A 20,798-nucleotide genomic window follows, 5' to 3' on the forward strand; every position below is an offset into this window, starting at 1 on the left:
GGGGTGCCCCCCTGCCCCCGTATATAAAGGAGCAAGGGGGGAGGAGGCCGGCCCTAGGAGGGGGCGCGCCAAGTGTGGAGTCCTACTAGGACTCCCTAGTCCTAGTAGGATTCCACCTCCCTTGTTGGAGTAGGAGAAGGGGAAAGAGGGGGAGAGGAAGAAGGAAAGGGGGGCTGCGCCCCTTGTCACTTTCGGACCAGAGGGGGGGCGCAGGCCACCTTCCTTTTGGCCTCTCTCCTCTATTCCCGTATGGCCCAATAAGGCCCATATACTCCCCGGCGAATTCCCGTAACTCTCCGGTACTCCGAAAATACCCGAATCACTCGGAACCTTTCCGAACTCCGAATATAGTCGTCCAATATATCGATCTTTACGTCTCGACCATTTCGAGACTCCTCGTCATGTCCCCGATCTCATCCGGGACTCCGAACTCCTTCGGTACATCAAAACTCATAAACTCATAATATAACTGTCATCGAAACCTTAAGCGTGCGGACCCTACGGGTTCGAGAACTATGTAGACATGACCTAGAACTATTCTTGGTCAATAACCAATAGCGGAACCTGGATGCCCATATTGGCTCCTACATATTCTACGAAGATCTTTATCGGTCAAACCGCATAACAACATACGTTGTTCCCTTTGTCATCGGTATGTTACTTGCCCGAGATTTGATCGTCGGTATCCAATACCTAGTTCAATCTCGTTACCGGCAAGTCTCTTTACTCGTTACGTAATGCATCATCCCGTAACCAACTCATTGGTCACATTGCTTGCAAGGCTTATAGTGATGTGCATTACCGAGAGGGCCCAGAGATACCTCTCCGACAATCGGAGTGACAAAACCTAATCTCGAAATACGCCAACTCAACATGTACCTTCGAGACACCTGTAGTACTCCTTTATAATCACCCAGTTACGTTGTGACGTTTGGTAGTACCCAAAGTGTTCCTCCGGTAAACGGGAGTTGCATAATTCTCATAGTTACAGGAACATGTATAAGTCATGAAGAAAGCAATAGCAATATACTAAACGATCAAGTGCTAGGCTAACGGAATGGGTCATGTCAATCACATCATTCTCCTAATGATGTGATCCCATTAATCAAATGACAACACATGTCTATGGTTAGGAAACATAACCATCTTTGATTAGTGAGCTAGTCAAGTAGAAGCATACTAGTGACTACATGTTTGTCTATGTATTCACACATGCATCGTGTTTCCAGTTAATACAATTCTAGCATGAATAATAAACATTTATCATGAAATAAGGAAATAAATAATAACTTTATTATTGCCTCTAGGGCATATTTCCTTCACGGTTCCCCCTCGATCCCGATCCAATCGGGGGAGAGGGGGGATATTTCCGTGGGGGGGAAGTGGGGTGTCGGTTAGGGTGGGGAGGTGGATAAGGAGTAGTGGGGGAGGCCGGCCGGGCCAGCCTGGCGGCCCGATGGCTTGCTGGGCCGAGGCCCAGCGAGGGGGGGGCTTTTATTTCCTTTTGTTGCTTTTTTTTATTATTCTTTTATGTTTTATTTTAGTTACACTTTATTTTTTGTTTAGTAAAATATGACAATAGCTCCAAAAATAGTGTGCCAAAGTAATCCACTGTTCTAAGAAGTTTTACCTCAGAATAAAAATAGTTTAGTATTTGGTAAAATATATTAGGAGTATAACTAATTGTTTTGATGTTGTTTTAATCACTTTAGGGTATTTAATTATTTTATAAAGATGTTGTTACTCCACCAATAATATCCAAGATTTATTTGTCACCTTAAGAACATTTTAGTTTTGACTTTTGAAACTTTAATTGTTTGACTTGATTTTAAATTTGAATTTGAATCATTTTTGAACCATCGCGAGATTAACAAAAGTAACCGAGGTGACGTGGCATCATTAGCATGGAATTACTGTAGCCTAATTATCCGGGCGTCACAATATTCTATGAAGATCTTTATCGGTCGAACCGTTATGACAACATACTTAATTCCCTTCGTCTGTCGATATATTACTTGCCCGAGATTCGATCGTCGGTATCTTCATACCTAGTTCAATCTTGTTACCGGCAAGTCTCTTTACTCGTTCTGTAATACATCATCTCAAAACTAACTCTTTAGTGATTTGCTTGCAAGCTTATGATGTGTATCACCGAGAGGGCCCAGAGATACCTCTCTGATACTCGGAGTGACAAATCCTAATCTCGATCTATGCCAACTCAACAAACACCTTCGGAGATACCTGTAGAGCACATTTATGATCACCCAGTTATGTTGTGATGTTTGATAGTACATAAGGCATTCCTACGCTATCCAGGAGTTGCATAATCTCACCGTCGAAGGAATATGTATTTGACATGAAGAAAGCAATAGCAATAAACTGAACGAATAAGTTAATGGATGCATGGGTCTTGTCCATCACATCATTCTCCTAATGATGTGATCCTTTTACCAAATGACAACACATGTCCATGCTTAGGAAACCTTAACATTTTTTATCAACGAGCTAGTCTAGTAGAGGCTTACTAGGGACACGGTATTTGTTTATGTATACACACATGTATTTAAGTTTCCGATCAATACAATTCTAGCATGAATAATAAAACTTTATCATGATTAAGAAAATATAATGATGACCATTTTATTATTGCCTCTAGGTCATATTTCCATCAAAAAACGTGAGCAGTTCAGTTTGATTTGGACTATAGCACTGAAAGTTTGGATTGATTTGGTTTGATTGCTGCACTTGTACATGTATGGCTTGGTCTGGATTTGGTTTGGACGACAAACTTTTCCCAGGTTTACTCGCGCGGTGGACGCGGTCATCTAGGGTTCGTTTGCCTCGCGATTATAAACCTCCTCCCCACCCCGCTCCCGCTCCCCCTTGCCCGCCTCGAAACAACCAGCTTCGGTCACCACTGCATTGACGTATCCCTCTGCGCATGTCATCGAGGGCCACATGGATCATGAGGCAGATCTCTGTTCAGGAGATTGTTCATCCACGATCTGAGAGATTTCAAGTACGATCTACACCGGATTTTTTTTCCACTGCAACTCGGAGTTAGTAACGATCTGATCCAAACCACATCTTCATAGTGTTTTTGGTTGATCGTAGTGTGAATTTTTTTTCTACTACGTTTCCCAACAGGGTCGTCTTAAGTAACACCCCTAGTGGACCAACCCAGTAACAGGTTTGTTCATTTATTCACTTAGCCTTTTTTGCCTTTTTTATATCTACCCAAATATTTTAAATACGTATATCCAAAAAAATCACCTATGTTTTGCATAATTTTCATCATACATTTGAAAAATGTTCATGAACTGTAAAAAAAATCACGTAACTTAAAAAAATGTCTGTACCATTAGAAAAATATATGTGACGTTTAGCCATGTCAAAAAGTATGTTAAATTGTGTGTGCATTTTTTAAAAGAATGCTCCTTATCATTCCAACAAATGATCATGATATTTAAGAAAGATTTTTCACGCATTTCAAAAAAATGTGTGTGACATTTCAATGATTTGCATCATTCAGAAATGGTTAACATGTATTTGAAACATATTTAACATTTTTTTGAATATGCAAATGGGTATTTCAGAAAAAAAATATTTATACAATGTAAAAAATGTTCACTTAATTTAAAAAATGTTTCATGCCATTAAAAAATCCACAAGTATTTGAGAAATGCTTGAGATGCATTCAGAAAATTGTTCAAAACATGTATTTGAAAATGTTCCATGTGTATATGAAAAGTGTACTCCATGTTTTGAACCTACAAAAAAAGAAAGAAAAAGAAAGAAAAACACATAACAAAGAGAGAAGAAAAAATAGTTGAAAACCGAAGAAAACTAATGGAAACCAGACCAGTCCGGACAGAATACAACAAGAAAAAAACACCGTATGAACAATCTTTGCAAAGGTCACTCCAACCTCACCAGGTTCCGGCAAGTGTCGAACTTCATGTACGCCATCTGTCGCAACCTGTGAGTTTTTCCTTTTTCATAGATTTGTTTATTCAAAACATTTTATGTTTGAAACCATGCGTTCAAATCTTGAATTATTTTCACCGTTGGATTTCATTGCGTTGAAATCTTCAAAACTTGATTCTATGTTGATAGATTTTGATGAAAAAATTTCACAAAAAAACGAAACCGGGAGGATATTTTTCCCTTTCCGAGATGCACGGTCGTGCCCCTCACGGAAGCAAATCCGTGCCCCGTGCCTCTCGTATAAACAAATCCGTGTCTCCACGAGAAGTAAATCCCTACCTCTCGCAAAACGAAAAAAAGGAAACATGTTTTTTTCCTTTTCGAGAGGAACGATCGTGCCTCTCGCAGAAGCAAATTCGTACCTCTACGAGATGTAAATCCATGCCTCTCGTGGTAGGAAAAAATGTGTTTTCTCTTTTGTGAGAGGCACGGCCGTGCCTCTTGCGAAAACAAATCCGTGCCTCAACCAGTAGTAAATCCATGCCTCTCGCGAAAGAAAGAAAAAAATCATGTTTTTTCCTTCCCGAGAGGCACGGCTATGCCTCTCGCGAAAGCAAATCCATGCCTCTATGAGAAGTAAATTCGTGCCTCTTGTCGTAGAAAAAAATGTGTTTTTTCCTTTTGCGAGAGGCATGGCCGTGCCTCTTGCAAAAGAAATTCGTGGCTTCACGGAAAGTAAATATGTGCCTCTCGGAAGGGAAAAGAAACGTGTTTTTCACATCAATTTGTTTTGTCCAAAACATAAGAAAAGCCAAAAAACAAAAAATCATCTAAAAGTGGAAAACGCGTGCAGAAAAATAAAAATAAAAACAAATTTGGAGGGAGCCCCTAGGGCGCGACATGTGATGGTGGCCAAGTGTCATGCTCTCAGCCCACCCCAAAGTGACCCTTGAGGAGTCTCCTGAAGGAGCACTCTTTGATTCGTTGTTTTTTTTCTTTGATTCATTGTTGAACAATGTAACAACCTAAAACGTCTGTTAGATGGGCTGGCCCAGTTATGTCATCAATGTTGAAGGGGAGAGCAATATCTATCGGGTGTCGCTATATCTCGCCTTCAGCTAGTCCGACTTCGGACTCCCTGAAGGGGCGAGCGAGCCGGGCCGGCTCACGAGCATGGGAGGCCACGACCTCTTTTTCCTGTGTTTTTTTACGTTTTCTGTTTTCTTTTTTACTTTCATTTTTGCACTTTGGTTTATACTTTAAAATATTCTTAATATATATATTACAAACAAACTCTTCAAAAAATGTTTGAAAAAATTGTTGAACTAGTATTTAGAAAATGTTGAACAAGTATTGAAAAATATTGAACAAGTATTGGAAAATTATTAAACGATTATTTGAAAAAATATTGATCATGTATATAAAAATGTTGCCTTGGGTGAGGTTGCGGAACTCACGCTTCTTCCTGTCCATGATCCCCTGAGGAATGAAGCGGGCACGGAAGGCAGCTTGAAAGTCTGGCCAGGTGATAATTGTCCCAACTGGCAGAGTACTTCTGTGGCTGTCCCACCATTGAGCTGCCGGCCCCTTCAGAAAGAAGGAAGCAAAGGTGACATAGCAGGCAGGGGCTACTTCAGCAGACTCCATCTCATAGGTGATGTCACGGAGCCAGTCATCAGCATCCAGCGGCTGAGTTGAGCTGCGGTACACGGTTGGGTTGAGGCGCATGAAATCCTGCAGAGTCACTTGGGCTGGCTGCTCGTTCATATTGGGACGAGGGAACTGAGCCATCACATTCTCCATGAACTGGCGATTCATCTCGAGCCGTTGGACCATACCAGCCATGTACTCAGGCGGTGGTGGGGCATTGCCGCCACGACCACGACCAGCTGGTCTAACCATCCTGCTAATATATAACAGGGGTAGTTCAGTATTGAGAAATTTGCATAGACAAGAATCATTCAGGATGACACATGCATAATGAAAGGAGCACGACAGATACCACATAGTAGTCGGCATAACTTATAAAAGGGGTCGGACATAGTGTTCAGTACACAGAGTTCAGTACATAGACTAAGTCATCATAGGCGGCACGTAGGCTCGCGAATGCATCTAATACTAATGAGCAAGATTACATCAGTCCCAGGAGGTACTGTGAAGGTAGCTGTAGCGTGACAGCTGGTAGTGAGGCAACGGATAGTCCCCCACGTCAGTGGCCTGGGGGCCGCGGATACTCTGGTGTAGAACCCGACGCTCAGGTGGCAGAAGAGGACCAAGTGCGGGAGAGTAGCCTCCCACCTCTGGCCAACCGACACCGTGGGGCATCACGGTCCTGGCTGGGTAGATCGCAGAACACGGCAGCTGTCCAGACCGGACAAAGGGGTGCAACAGCGTCAGAGCCCTGTAAAGGTGCTGACAAGTGGTGTACAACTTGTGGCGAAGAGCTCTGTTAGCTCGGTCTAGCCCATCAGCATGCAGAACCAGGCGCTGATGGTGGAAAGGCTCTCGGGTGATGGTGGAGTAGGCGGCAGTGTAGTATCCCTCCGCACCAACGTCAGATGCAATAGGAATGTGCCTGAAAGGGGAAGTGTCCAACGCTTGATACTCTCCACGAAGACGTGTCAGAGCAGCATGAGCAACATCGTGGACTGCCATCTTGATGGTCACTCCAACACCATGAGCGGTGTGCAGCACGGTAGTGGACTCATACTCCCGAGAGTAGAGGTGGACGATGGCACGGTACTGCTCCTGGTTAAAGTCCTGGTACTCCTCGTAGACGGTGTACTCAGGGTGCCAGCGATAACCCAGATAGGTCATCATCTCAGCTAGCACAGCAGGTGATCCTGAGGCACCAATGGCCGCAGTGTGGCGCACGACCTGCCTCGTGGGTTCCATCTGAAAACAAAGATGTTTCAATGGAGTCAAATGACAATGTGGGCACTATTCAAAATGCTATCCTACAGAACAACTATGGCTTATCCAACTTTGGGGTGAATGTGGTAACGGGATCCTAATGTCAGAGTTAGTAAATTCGTTTAACCCGAGTAGGAGAGAGTTCAGAGCCCCAGAGTAAAGGTCGAGAAGTAAAAGATCCTAATACCTCCCAATGGCGACGTGGGCCCATAAGGCACACAACCAAGTTAGTAAAAGTTTTGTAGTGACTAGACTCGACTTCGGCCAATGAGTGTGGAAGGGGGGTTCCTACAGGCAGTCGGCTCTGATACCAACTTGTGACGCCCCCGATTCAATCGTACACTAATCATGCACGCAAATGTGTACGATCAAGATCAGGGACTCACGGGAAGATATCACAACACAACTCTAAAACATAAATAAGTCATACAAGCATCATAATACAAGCCAGGGGCCTCGAGGGCTCGAATACAAGTGCTCGATCATAGACGAGTCAGCGGAAGCAACAATATCTGAGTACAGACATAAGTAAACAAGTTGCCATAAGATGGCTAGCACAAACTGGGATACAAATCGAAAGAGGCGCAGGCCTCCTGCCTGGGATCCTCCTAACTACTCCTGGTTGTCGTCAGCGGGCTGCACGTAGTAGTAGGCACCTCCGGTGTAGTAGGAGTCATCGCCGAAGGTGGCGTCTGGCTCCTGGACTCCAGCATCTGGTTGCGACAACCAGAAAGAAAGGAAAGGGGGAAAAAGGGGGGAGAAAGCAACCGTGAGTACTCATCCAAAGTACTCGCAAGCAAGGAACTACGCTACATATGCATGGGTATATGTGTAAGGAGGCCATATCGGTGGACTGAACTGCAGAATGCCAGAATAAGAGGGGGATAGCTAGTCCTATTGAAGACTACGCTTCTGGCAGCCTCCGTGCAGCATGTAGAAGAGAGTAGATTGAAGTCCTCCAAGTAGCATCTCCAAGTAGCATCGCATAGCATAATCCTACCCGGCGATCCTTCCCTCGTCGCCCTGTGTAAAAGCGATCACCGGGTTATCTGTGGAACTTGGAAGGGTGTGTTTTATTAAGTATCCGGTTCTAGTTGTCATAAGGTCAAGGTACAACTCCAAGTCGTCCTGTTACCGAAGATCACGGCTATTCGAATAGAATAACTTCCCTGCAGGGGTGCACCACATAACCCAACACGCTTGATCCCATTTGGCCAGACACACTTTCCTGGGTCATGCCCGGCCTCCGAAGATCAACACGTCACAACCCCACCTAGGCACAACAGAGAGGTCAGCACGCCGGTCTAAACCTAAGCGCACAGGGGTCTGGGCCCATCGCCCTGAGCACACCTGCACGTTGCGTGGGCGGCCGGAAGCAGACCTAGCCTAGTGGCGTTCCAGTCCAATCCGGCATGCACCGCTCAGTCGCTGACGTCACGAAGTGCTTCGGCTGATACCACGACGCCGGGATACCCATAACTACTCCCGCGTAAATGGTTAGTGCGTATAGACCAAATGGCCAGGCTCAGATCAAATACCCAGATCTCGTTAAACGTGTTAAGTATCTGCGAACGCCGACCAGGGCCAGGCCCACCTCTCACCCAGGTAGTCTCAACCTGCCCTGTTGCTCCGCCTCAAAGATCCACTCGCGGGTGCTCCACAAGCCAACCCGACTTTAGTCACCACATGTATCATGTATAAGTATATAGCATATACCCGTGATCACCTCCCGAGTGATCACGGCCCGATAGTATAGCACAGCAGACGGACAAGAATGTAGGGCCACAGATGGAATACTAGCATCCTATACTAAGCAAGTAGGATTGCAGGTAAAGGTATCAACAGTAGTAGCAAGGGCAGGCTATGCATCAGGATAGGAATAACGGAAGCAGTAACATGCTATACTACTCTAATGCAAGCAGTGTAGAGGAGAGTAGGCGATATCTGGTGATCAAGGGGGGGCTTGCCTGGTTGCTCTGGCAAGAGAGAGGGGTCGTCAACTCCGTAGTCATACTGGGCAGCGGCAGCGTCGGTCTCGGTGTCTAGCGGAAGAAGAGGGGGAAGAAACAATGAATACAATGCAAACAGATGCATAACGGTGCATGACAAAGCAATGTGTGATGCTAGGCGTGCCCTAACGCGGTACTACACATTGCAGATGAAAGGGGGAAACATCCGAGGATGAATTCCCGGCGTTAGGCGGATTTCGGACAAAGGAAAAGAGGGGGAAAGTTCCAAGTTCATCATGCTAGGGGCATGTGACAGATGAACGAACCGCGTATTCGGATTCGTTGTATTTTTCTGAGCAACTTTCATATAGAAAACATTTTCATCGGAGTTACGGTTCAATTACTATGTATTTCTAAAGGTTTAAACATTTTCTGGAATTAAATATATTAACAGAAATGGAATATGACGTCAGCATGGCGTATGAGTGACGTCAGCAGCCAACAGCTCGGTTGACTGGTCAAATTGACATGGGGGACCCACCTGTCATAGTCAGTGGGTTAAACAGGGTTCAAACTAATCTAAATTCAGTTATTAAACTATTGGGCTAACCTGTCAGTGTCTAATTTAGGTTAACTAAACTAATTTAATTAATTCCTGTTAATTAGGGGGTGGGCCCCACTGGTCAGTGGCTGGGAGTTGCCAAGTCAGCAAGGTTGACTGGTCAACCCAGTCAACTAGGACCCGCAGGGCCCACTAGCAGTGGCTCTGGGGTGGCCCCAGGCCAACCACGTAGGCGGCGGCCGGCGTTTGGCCGCCGGCGATGTCAGAACGCGGCGGGGGCACCCGGGCCTCGTCGGGATTTCGCTACACGGCGCCGTTCGGCGCGCAGCTTGGTCTAATCGAACGGCCACTCGATGCCGCGTCGAGTGGGGGTGGTGGTATGGCCGGACTTGGCCGGAATCGGCACCGGCGACGAGCAGAGGCGACGGCGTCGTTCGGGACATCATCTAGATCGTGCTAGGAAGCACCAAACCGCGCGCAAGAACTTGCGTTCGAATCGCAGAGGCATTCCGCGTCGTTTGGCGGTGGCGCTGGACCAAATGGTTGCCGGAAACACGGCCGGCGACGAGCTTTGGTGGCAGCGCGGTCGGGTCCCCGACGGGAAACACACTAGGAGGCACGGGGGGGAGTGTGCGCGTGCGCGTTGGGCTCCTGTGAGCATCAGGAGCACGATGCCGTGCTCAGGCGAGCACGACAGAGGCCATGGCCACGGCGGCGAAGCGACCGGTGGCGGTGAGCTCTCAGGCGCGACACCGAGCTAGCTATAACGCGTGCGGGAGATAACGGGGAGGAGCAGGAGGCGGGAGGGCTCACCGTGCGGCTCACACGTAGGCCCGTGATGGATTAGTAGCAGCAGAGGCCGGCGCCGGAGATGAAGAAGAACGCGGCAGCCGGTGATGTGGGCGAAGTGAATCCGTTGATTCGGGGCTCCCCAGCTCCAGCTGAGGCCACCAGTCGACGAGGAAGACGACGGCGGTGATGACGGACACGCAGGCGCGGCGAGGCGGTGACTGTGGCCGCGCGATTCACGGCGGCGAGGCCATGGCGGCGCTCGGTTGCGGTGGGGAACGAGGGGGAGATGGATCTGGAGGGGAGAGGGAGAGGCGCAGAAGCCAAGGCGAGTGTGGGGGCGAGTGGGGAGGGGAGACCGAGGGGGCGCGGCGTCGGCGTCCTTATCCACTCGTCGTCGCCGGCGAGAGGGTGCGGCGGGGACGCACCCCTGTTCCGACCCGGGTCAGGGGAACAGGGAAAGGAGGCGGCAGGGGGAGGCGGGCCGGTTCGGCCGGATGGGCCAGGTGGCAGGGGCTGTGGCGTGCGGTTTGGGTTGGTGGCCAGCTGGGCCAGTCGGCCCAGTGGGGGGGAGGAGGGTTTTCTCCTTTTCTTGTCTTCTGTTTGTTTTCCCTCTGTTTATTTTCTCTATTAATTCTTTTCTGTTTAAATTCATTTAAAAGTATTTAGGCATTTTATAAAAATGTGTTTACTTCACCATAATTATCCTTGTAATATTTGGCAATCCCCGAACATTTTTGTTTTGACTTTTGAAAACTTTGGGTGTTTGTCGCTAATTCATTTTTGAATCTGCAAGGTTTTTGAACTACCACTTGATTAGCAACAGTAACGTAGATGACATGGCATCATTAGGAGAGTTTTACTGTAGCATAATTATCCGGGCGTTACAGCTCATTCCATCCTTGACGCGCGTTCACCAAAGAGAAGCAAACCGGGATGTCCCGTCTTAACTCCCGAAGATGCATTTCAAGATGGTATGCAGATTGTACAATGAAACACACATTTTTAGTGTAGTTCCAAGCATGGTAATCTTCTCGTCCAATTCCTCCTACAACCACTTATTTGATGTCTTCAATATCAGCTGAGAAAAAAAACACGGTCGAGTGTGGCCATATCCCATTCCTTGCCTGAATAATCCAGAAGATCATCTACAGTATTTATATTTGTACAATACTTCATCCCAAAAGGTTTTCTCAGACTCTCCCTAGGAATCCAATTGTCAGTCCACACTCTAATATTTGTACCATCTCCTATCCTCCATACCAGCCCTTCTCTTAGCAAACTACGACCATGAACAATACTCTTCCAAGTAGTTGAAGCACTGTTTGGACAAGATGCATTTAAAAAATATGTGTTTGGGTAATATATAGCCTTGATCACCCTTGCACACAAGGAGTCAGGAACCGTCAATAGTCTCCACGCTTGTTTCGCCAGAAGTGCCTTATTAAAGGCTTCATAGTCTCTAAAACCTAGTCCTCCCATGTTTTTGCTTTTGCACATTCTGTTCCACGCAATCCAGTGCACCTTCCGCTTTCCATTTTCAGCTCCCCACCAAAATTTAGATGAGATAGTTGTCAGCTTCCGGCAATTTTTTGATGAACTGGAAACAACTCATGGCAAACGTTGGTGTTGCTTGGAGACCTGATTTTGCAAGGACTTCTCTCCCTTTTTTTGATAGTCCATGGCCCTTGCAGCCGGCCACCTTTGCTCCTGCTCTTTCCCTTACATATCTGAAACATCCATCATTGGACTTGCCTACCACCGAGGTAACCCGAGATATTTTTCGTTCAATGCTTCAGATTCAATTCCCACTGCTTGTTTCATTTCACTCTTTGCGACCTCCTCGTACCCTTCGCCAAAGAAGATAGATGATTTATTCAGGTTGACCTTTTGTCCAGATGCCTGCTCATACTTCTGCAAAAATATTGCTCACCTGAATCATGCTATACTCTTCCGCTTCCAAAAAAACAATGCTATCATCTGTAAAGAGAAGGTGTGTAATGTGAGGGTCGTCCCTCCCAAAAACCACACCCTTAATCATTTGGTCGTGCTGAGCTTTTTTAAGGAGCGCAAAAAAGCCTTCCACATAGAAAAAAAACAAATAGAAAGACAACGGATCTCCTTGTTGGAGCCCCCGAAAGGCTTGAAAGCATCCGACAAATTATTATTAAACCAAACAAAAATTTTACAGATTTTACACAACCTCATGATCATGCCAGTCCATTCATTAGAAAAGCCCACTCGTTTCACCATTGCCTCAAGAAAGTCCCCGTAACTAGAAGCGGGTGGAGTGGTTAGCTGCGCTGGCGATCTCGCGATGGGCCGGCCCGATTCGCAGGCGACAGCAAAATTCCTTCAACGAGAGCAAGAAGCGAGAAATAGCTCTTGCGATATCCATCCGCAGCATATACGACGCACCGATTGATAGAGCCCATTCTTTCTTGAAAGAAGTATACAAATCACCCTCAAATCCACTCTTTGAAATACATAACCCCTGAACTCAAAACTGAGACAAATAATACCCTAAAATTACTAAAACCGGGTTAATAACCCCCTTAAGTGGTTTTTGTCTAATCTGGAGCGGTTTTTGTCCGGAGTCCAATAGACCGCACTGTTTGTTTGCAGCGGCGAACTATGCGTCGTTCTACCTGGGCTACGCGCTGGAGCTGGAGAAGAAGCTGGCGGCGCGGGACGTGGAGGTCGCGGCGTTGCGGGAGCAGCTGGAGGCGGAGCTCGCCGCCGTGCAGCGCGCGGCAAGCGCGGCGCGGGAGAAGGCAAATGCGGAGCTCGCCGCCGAGGAGCATGTCCTGGGGCCTGAGGAGCGCGTGCGGCGGCGCGCGGAGCACGCGCTGTAGGGGTACGAGCGCTGGCAAGGTAGTAGGAGAGCAGCGCCGAGGACATGAGGCGCCGTCCGGCCGCCTGGTTATCTCGTTGATTAATTTATTCTCTACGTTGTTGAGTGTTGAGTGTTGACCCAGTTCGTGCTCACGTTCACCTGATGATGGCCAGATGACTCGTCGGAACATGTCACGCCCGCTGCTGCTCCGACTACCTCGACTGCACCCACCCAGCAGATGAGGACATGAGGACATGATGTTGATTTCGCTTCTGGTGTCGTTAGTCGGCGAAGCAGAGCGGCAACGAAGATGGAGGCACACACACCTGGACACATGGCTTCGTTCCTTTGGCGACGGGCAAGCGGCGGACGACGGCGGCGACGACGACGGACGGCCGACGGCGCCTGCGATTGCCAAGCCCTAGCGAACGAAAGAGGAGAGGCGTTTTTCGAGGCAACGGCGCTCTGACGAAGAAAGAAAGGAAGGGGACGAGGTGATAAAGGAAAGAAAAGAGAGAGACAACTGACTAATGAGATCCACTCAGCGTTTTTGCCCGGTCAACAGTTAACGCGTAGTCAGCATCATGGTAGGACGAAAACCGCTTCAGATTAGACAAAAACCACTTAAAGGGTTATTAACCCGGTTTTAGTAATTTCAGGGTGTTATTTGTCCCGATTTTGAGTTCAGGGGGTTATGTATCCCAAAGAGTGGATTTGGGGGTGATTTGTATACTTCTTTCTTCTTTCTTTGTTAGAAGAAGAGTATAGCCCATTCGGGTACTCATCAGCCGGGGCATGCATGCAAAGCCCCAGCTGCCCACGGTGAATGTGGTCGGTGGCGGAAGCTAGCACGTGTTTGACTTGCGAGCCCGACTCCCTTGCCTCGGAAAAAGGAAAACGGTCCCGGTCACGGCTCTCGCGCGGCTGACCAAGGTTCGCCTCGCGATTATAAACCCCCCTCCCCCTCCCCGCTCCCGCTCCCCCTCGCCCGCCTCGATACAGCCAGCTTCGGTCACCACCGCTTTGACGTCTTCCTCCCTCTGCGCATGTCAACAGGGGCCCACATGGATCTCGAGGCGGAGCCGGGCGGCGTCCCGGCGGCGGCCCCGCCACCGCCGGCCGACGTGAGTGCGCAGGAGAAACCCCCACCCTCTCCATTTCACTCTTCTGTTCCGCTTTTTGTTTGTTCTCTGAATATGAAACTCTGAATCGGTTGGTAGCACTTGGTGGCTTGCGCCACCTCTCGCCTCGCGAGTTTCGTGTGCGATTCTCGCCGGAAGACGTCGCGCTGAGTTGTTTATTTTAGTAGTACTCGTACCATCTGTAGGTTTAATTCTTTAATACTAATATGGATATTTGGTTGCATCTTTTATGTTACTTCTGAGTGCGACTGAACGAGAGAGAAACATGAATCTGCATGCGCAAAGTATAATCGGGGGCTTTATTTCACTGAAGTTTTCTAATCGGGGGCTTGTCTCAGTTACAGTGCCACCAAAAAGGAAAGAAATAAAAAAAGACCACGGGTTCATGCGGCCATAGTCGTAGAGATAGATTTTTTTGCGAGGACGGCGGCGCTGCATGCCACGCCAGATCGCCGACGTGAGCCTGCAGGGGGAGGCTGGAACTGGTGACTGGTGATAGCCTGCACGCGGCCGATAGCCCCGCGCCGCGCGACTGCGCGTGCCTCGCCTTCCAACTGTCCCGCGCCGGTGACACCTGGCGTCAACCCATCTTGTCCTGTTGCGATGAGCGGCGTTAATTATTATTATTTTTACCTATTTTCGGTGCCGTTGGTCAATTTGGTTTGTAGTCACGCAATAGTCTTTAATAAATCGTCAAAGCCAGCGTGAGTTTTTCTCTTTGTCAACAGTGAGCTGTTTGTCTTGGCCTGGGCCAGCATGGAATTTGTGAATGCTTGCTTTTGCTTAGCATCGAAGACATGTAGAGTAGAACGTATTTAGAGATCGCTTTTACTCAACTTTTGTTCCATTGTAATGTGCATCCCATCTCTAGGGTAGGAGCTCGTATCTTTTTTCCATTAATGTGCATGCTATCTCTTAGGTAGGGGTGTTTGTACTTGGAAGGCTTGATCATCTCTGACTCAAAAGCGATGGTAAGCCACAACAAAACTAATCTAAGCATATCAGTGACCAAAGTGCCACACTAAGGCGGAGCTAGACGAAACACGTTGGGGGCGAGAGACGCCAAATACTAAAAGAAATAATCTATTCTTAGCCCTCTATTTTTTTTTCTTTCACTGCTTGATCCTAGGCTTGGGGTGGGGTGGCCCCCCTTGAAGTCTGTATAGCTCCGCCTCTGAATTGCTTGCTAATTCTTCAGCCTAGATGCATGTATGTGTGCTCATATTTAGCATGCATTGAACTACTAGACGCAACGACGACCAGCTTCCCTCTTCATTTCATTCGGAAACGTACCCTAGTCATTTTTCATGCATCATCTATATCATACTATACCAATATAAAATGACCCAAAGAGGTAGATTCAATTAATCTCGGCCATCAAATCATATCAATCCAACGATCTAGATTGTTTCAATGTTGAGCGGTCAACATGTTTAGCATGCAGTTAATTTAATGCCAAATATAGTTCTAATCACATAATAACACGCAAATAATATCCTACGTACTTAATATCTGCATGCACTTAATATACTTCCAAATTAACGTGCACTGCACGTACACATTGACTAGTCCTTAGAAGGGAGTGATTGTTTGATCTTTCTATTTATTTTTGCAAAAAAGTAAACAAGAGAAAAGTCGGCGTGTAGACTGGGGATGGTTTTGTTGATGATGTCACAATTGATTACATCACAGGGCTTCAGTTTCTAGTATCTTGAAGCCTCTGAAAGTGCCACACCAAAGTGGACCAAAAGAAAGAAACAAGCGGTGTTAGCTTGTGTCGTTTTTTTTCGAAACAGAGTTAGCTTGTGTCGTAAGCACCACAAAGTTCCACTAGTTGGGAAAGGGACCTGTGACATCCTCACCATAGTAACTGATTTCAAGCATTAATAATGGTACTACTTTGGGACTTTGGGCTATGGATACGAGTGACCAAATGCTTTGTATGATCAGCTTAGTGCATCCCTCTTTTTTAGAACACTGAATTTCTTCTGTATAGTTCTCATACAGATGGCTTCCAATAACTGTAAGCAGGTTGGCAATGTTCGCAAAGATCTATTCCTCGCGTACAAGACTCTGGGTGTGGTCTTTGGTGGCCTCGTTACTTCTCCGCTCTATGTTTTTTCCACAATGCATATGTCATCACCCACAGAAGCTGACTTTCTGGGAATATACAGCATAATGTTTTGGACTCTTACTTTAATTGGTGTGGTCAAGTATGTAGGCATAGCTCTCAACGCTGATGATCACGGTGAAGGTAACTAACCCCTTGCAACTTCTACCTTTGCTTTCCGTTCAGCGGTTATTGCTGCCTTTCAAGACGATTGTTCGAATTGGTAATAGCTTGTAGAACGGTAGTTGATGATTTGATTTGAAAACAGATAAATCATCAGTACAAAAAAATATTTGATCAAATATTTGGTTGCTTGTGGCGTTGCATATTTTTATAGATCAAATTATTTTTTAGTCCCTCTAGTGTTTTCTTCAAAAAAATAGAGTATGAACCATTCAGATTAGATACTCCCTCTGTTTATATTTACTTCGCATATTAGTTTTGGTCAAAGTCAAATTTTATAAACTTTGACAAAGTTTATAGACAAAAAAACTGACATATATACTTTCACGTCAATATCATTAGATTCATTATTGAATATACTTTCACATCATATAGATTTGTTATTATAAAGGTTCATATTTTTCTCGATAAACTTGGTCAAATTTATAAAGTTTGACTTCAGTCAAATCTAATATGCGAAGTAAATAAAAATGGAGGGAGTACTATGATATATCAACATATGTTTAGCCTGGAAAGTGTCAATGAATCATAAACCTGATAGAGGTGCAATTTTGTAATTAATTAATGTCTTAAAATACAAGTTTCTTGTTCTGGGTAGATAGGGGCTGTTTGGTTCTAGGCCTAGCATTGCCACACTTTGCCACATATTTTTACCAAGCTTGCCTAAGGTTAGTTCATCAAAATGAAAGCCACAAGTTGGCAAGCCTAAGAGAATCTTGCCACATTTTTTGTGTGTATGCCATGTGGGGTCCAAGTGTGGCTTGCCTAAGGTGTGGCTTGAACCAAACACTCACCTAAATTAGTCAAACTTGCCTAGCTTTAGGTGTGGCAACATTTGGCAAAGTTAGTCACAAACCAAACAGCCCCATAATATTTTACGTTATGATGTTATTGGCTTGGAGGGTTACTTATTCTATTTTTCTGCAGGTGGTACATTTGCCATGTATTCTCTGTTGTGTAGGCATGCCAATATGGGCATCCTTCCTTCCAAGAGAGTGTATTCAGCAGAAGAACAGCTGCTTCACAATCAGTCACAATCAGCTAAAACGCCTAGTAATCTGGGCAAGTTCTTTGAGAGAAGCTTAACTGCAAGAAGGGTATTGTTATTCATGTCAATTCTTGGGATGTGCATGCTCATTGGAGATGGCGTCCTAACTCCTGCTATTTCAGGTTTGTTGTTTGTAGATGGCATATCTAACATAAATTCATTTTTGTGATCATATACATAGGTAGTAACATGTTGTTTATTTCTTTTCAGTGTTATCAGCAATCCAGGGACTGCGCGCGCCATTTCCTGCTGTCACTCAACGTAAGTAGCTCAACAGATGTTGATCAGTAATGAAAAGAATCTCTCTGATAACCCTTTTCCATGACATTGATCTTTCTTTGAATCTTGCAGCGGTCGTGGCATTTCTATCTGCGGCAATTCTTATTGGCTTATTCTTAGTGCAAAAGTATGGGACTTCAAAAGTGAGCTTTCTGTTTTCTCCAATCATGGCAGCATGGACTTTCACCACTCCGATGGTTGGAATATACAGCATTTTTTGTTACTACCCTGGCATATTCAAAGCCATTTCACCATATTATATTGTTCATTTCTTCCTGAAGAATAAAAAGGAAGGCTGGCAGATGCTTGGTGCGACTGTTCTAGCCATCACAGGTACATTACTTTTTTTTTGCGAGAAAACTTTCAATCTATTCATCTTCAATCATAACAATACTTCACGTTAACATGGCCCACTACATGCAACTCAGGGGGAGAGAGGGGGGCACCCCCCCCCCCCCCCCCCCCCATCATCCGCTAGTTCCGCCACTATCAATTGTAAATTTTTCCTGACTTTGTTTCAAAAAAAAAAATCCTGACAATGACCATGCAGCCTGATGTACGATCTCCTGCTGACAGGTGCGGAAGCTATGTTCGCCGATCTTGGCCACTTCAGCAAAAAGGCTATTCAGGTTATTGTCATCAAGAAGATTATTCTTGTAAATCATTGCACCCTTCCATGTATAGTTGTTTACACTTTGTTTGTTTTCAGATAGCATTTCTATCCAGCGTATATCCTTCTCTGATCCTCACTTATGCCGGGCAAACAGCATGCCTTATTAACCATCTCAAAGACACCGACCAAGAGAACATTGGCAAAGTCTTCGATGATGCATTCTACAAATTTATCCCTCGCCCTGTTTACTGGCCGATGTTCGTCATCGCGACACTCGCTGCCATTGTTGCAAGCCAATCCTTAATCTCGGCAACATTTTCTGTCATCAAGCAATCAGTTGTCCTGGACTACTTCCCACGTGTCAAAGTGGTGCACACATCGGATGAAAATGAAGGGGAGGTTTACTCACCGGAAACTAATTACATTCTGATGGTGCTGTGCGTTGGTGTTATACTAGGCTTTGGAGGTGGACAAGCGATAGGGAATGCTTTTGGTAAGTACTCAAATGAGAAATTTTACAAAACTGAATATCACTGAAAAAATAGCACACTATTGTTGCAATGTCTCGCTAAATAAATTAGTGTACAATGTCTCGCTAATACACGCTATAGCGTATTTAAGGGTGGCGTTACTTTGCTATAGCATGCTATTTTTTCATTGGTTAATATACAGCTATTTGGTGTTGTAACTGACAATTGACAATTTTACTGCAGGCCTTGTTGTGATCATGGTCATGCTCATAACCTCAATCATGCTGACTCTTGTGATGATCATCATATGGAGAACGCCGCCTGTTCTCGTCGCGACATACTTCGTCCCGTTCGTCATCATGGAAGGGTCCTATGTCAGTGCCGTCTTCACCAAGTTCACCGAAGGAGGCTGGCTACCCTTCGCCATCTCCATGATCCTCGCACTGATCATGTTCGTCTGGTACTACGGCAGACAAAAGAAAACAGAGTACGAAAGGGCGAACAAGATATCGGCGGAGCGCCTCGGCGAGCTCTTGGCAAAGCCGGAGGTCCAGAGGGTCCAGGGCCTGTGCTTCTTCTACAGCAACATACAGGACGGGCTGACCCCCATACTCGGCCACTACATCAGCAACATGAGCTCGCTGCATTCGGTCACCATCTTCGTGACCCTGAGGTACCTGCTGGTTCCCAAGGTTGATCCGCAGCAGAGGATCGCGGTCAGGAGGCTCGGGCCGAGAGGGGTGTACCAGTGCACTGTCCAGTACGGCTACGCCGACAACCTGAGCCTCAAGGGGGGCGAGGACCTCGCCGCGCACGTCGTGAGCTGCCTGAGGCAGCACGTCCAGGCCAGCGCCGACGGGCAGTCGTCCCCCGTCTCCGCCGAGGAGGAGGCGGCGGACCTGGAGGCGGCGCGGGCGGCCGGGGTGGTGCACGTCCGGGGCAAGATGAGGCTCTACGTGGGCGACGACGCCGGCTGGTTCGACAAGGTGATGCTCCGGTTCTACGAGTTCCTGCACAGCATCTGCAGGTCGGCGCTGCCGGCCCTCGGGGTGCCCCTGCAGCAGCGCGTCGAGATCGGCATGCTCTACAAGGTTTGATTGTTGCTCATGGAAGTAGGCCTCCAAGGCGTGAAACGCATGGGAGGGCACATGCATGTTGCGTACGTGACTGTGGTAGTCATTCTTAGCTTATAGTCGTCGTCTCCGCTGGGACTTTATCCTGTGTTCTAGGAGTAATAAATCTGCATGTTCGTTCGTTTCGTGGTATGGAAGACTGTTTCTTTTACTGGTACGAATCATTGTCTCTTTCCCTATTTCGTTGCAATTATTTCTGGATTCAAACTATGACAGTCGAGTGCAAAAGGTACTCACCTGTTTGGTGTCATGAGGACAATTTTGCATCCCATCAACTATTCGGCTCTCCTGGGGGTCGTTGCAAGCTAGCCATAGAGCCCTAGGCTGCCCCTCCCACGTCTAGTCGTAGTAACAGAATTTCAAAATAATGTTAATATGAACATCTTGGAGTACGACAGCGAGTAGCTCTGCCGCTCTAGGCTTCTTCAGTGGACATGGAAGTGCCGGAGATGGATAGCCACATCCGGATAATGAAGTTTATATACTAACTCTCTTTTTACTCTCTTTTTAAATAGAAACCGTTTTGGTAGTTTAAATTGAACTGCCGAAGCTTCTTACATTTAGGAACATAGTGTATGATAAATAAAGAGGTAAGCAAATGCAAGATGAGTCGTCCTTCTTTCCGATCAACACACGGCGTCCTTTCTATGTTTTATGCATACTGCCTCTATGAAGAACTTGCATAATGCAATTTTTTTCCCGAAAAGGAGGTTGAAACTCTCGGCTTCTGCATCACTGCGATGCACATAATTATTTTTATTAAAGTTGATATAAGACACTAAGACCAAAGTCATCAACAAGCGGAGTATAAAGTATATGCAACTGTTAGAGTTGTGTCGAATAT

At 46.4% G+C, this 20,798-nt stretch overlaps 1 protein-coding gene across 1 annotated transcript; it reads left to right on the forward strand.

The window, feature by feature from the left end:
• The first annotated feature begins 13,971 nt into the window (after window positions 1-13,971).
• Window positions 13,972-20,229, forward strand: LOC123116257 (probable potassium transporter 17). Its single transcript, XM_044537237.1, has 8 exons — window positions 13,972-14,100; window positions 16,150-16,372; window positions 17,339-17,581; window positions 17,670-17,720; window positions 17,811-18,071; window positions 18,315-18,367; window positions 18,448-18,844; window positions 19,065-20,229. The coding sequence occupies exons 1-8, from the start codon at window positions 14,023-14,025 to the stop codon at window positions 19,916-19,918; spliced, it is 2,160 nt and encodes a 719-aa protein (XP_044393172.1). The 5' UTR covers window positions 13,972-14,022; the 3' UTR covers window positions 19,919-20,229.
• Window positions 20,230-20,798: the final 569 nt, after the last annotated feature.

The sequence above is a fragment of the Triticum aestivum genome, chromosome 5B, assembly GCF_018294505.1.
Source record: "Triticum aestivum cultivar Chinese Spring chromosome 5B, IWGSC CS RefSeq v2.1, whole genome shotgun sequence".
Taxonomy (NCBI): domain Eukaryota; kingdom Viridiplantae; phylum Streptophyta; class Magnoliopsida; order Poales; family Poaceae; genus Triticum; species Triticum aestivum.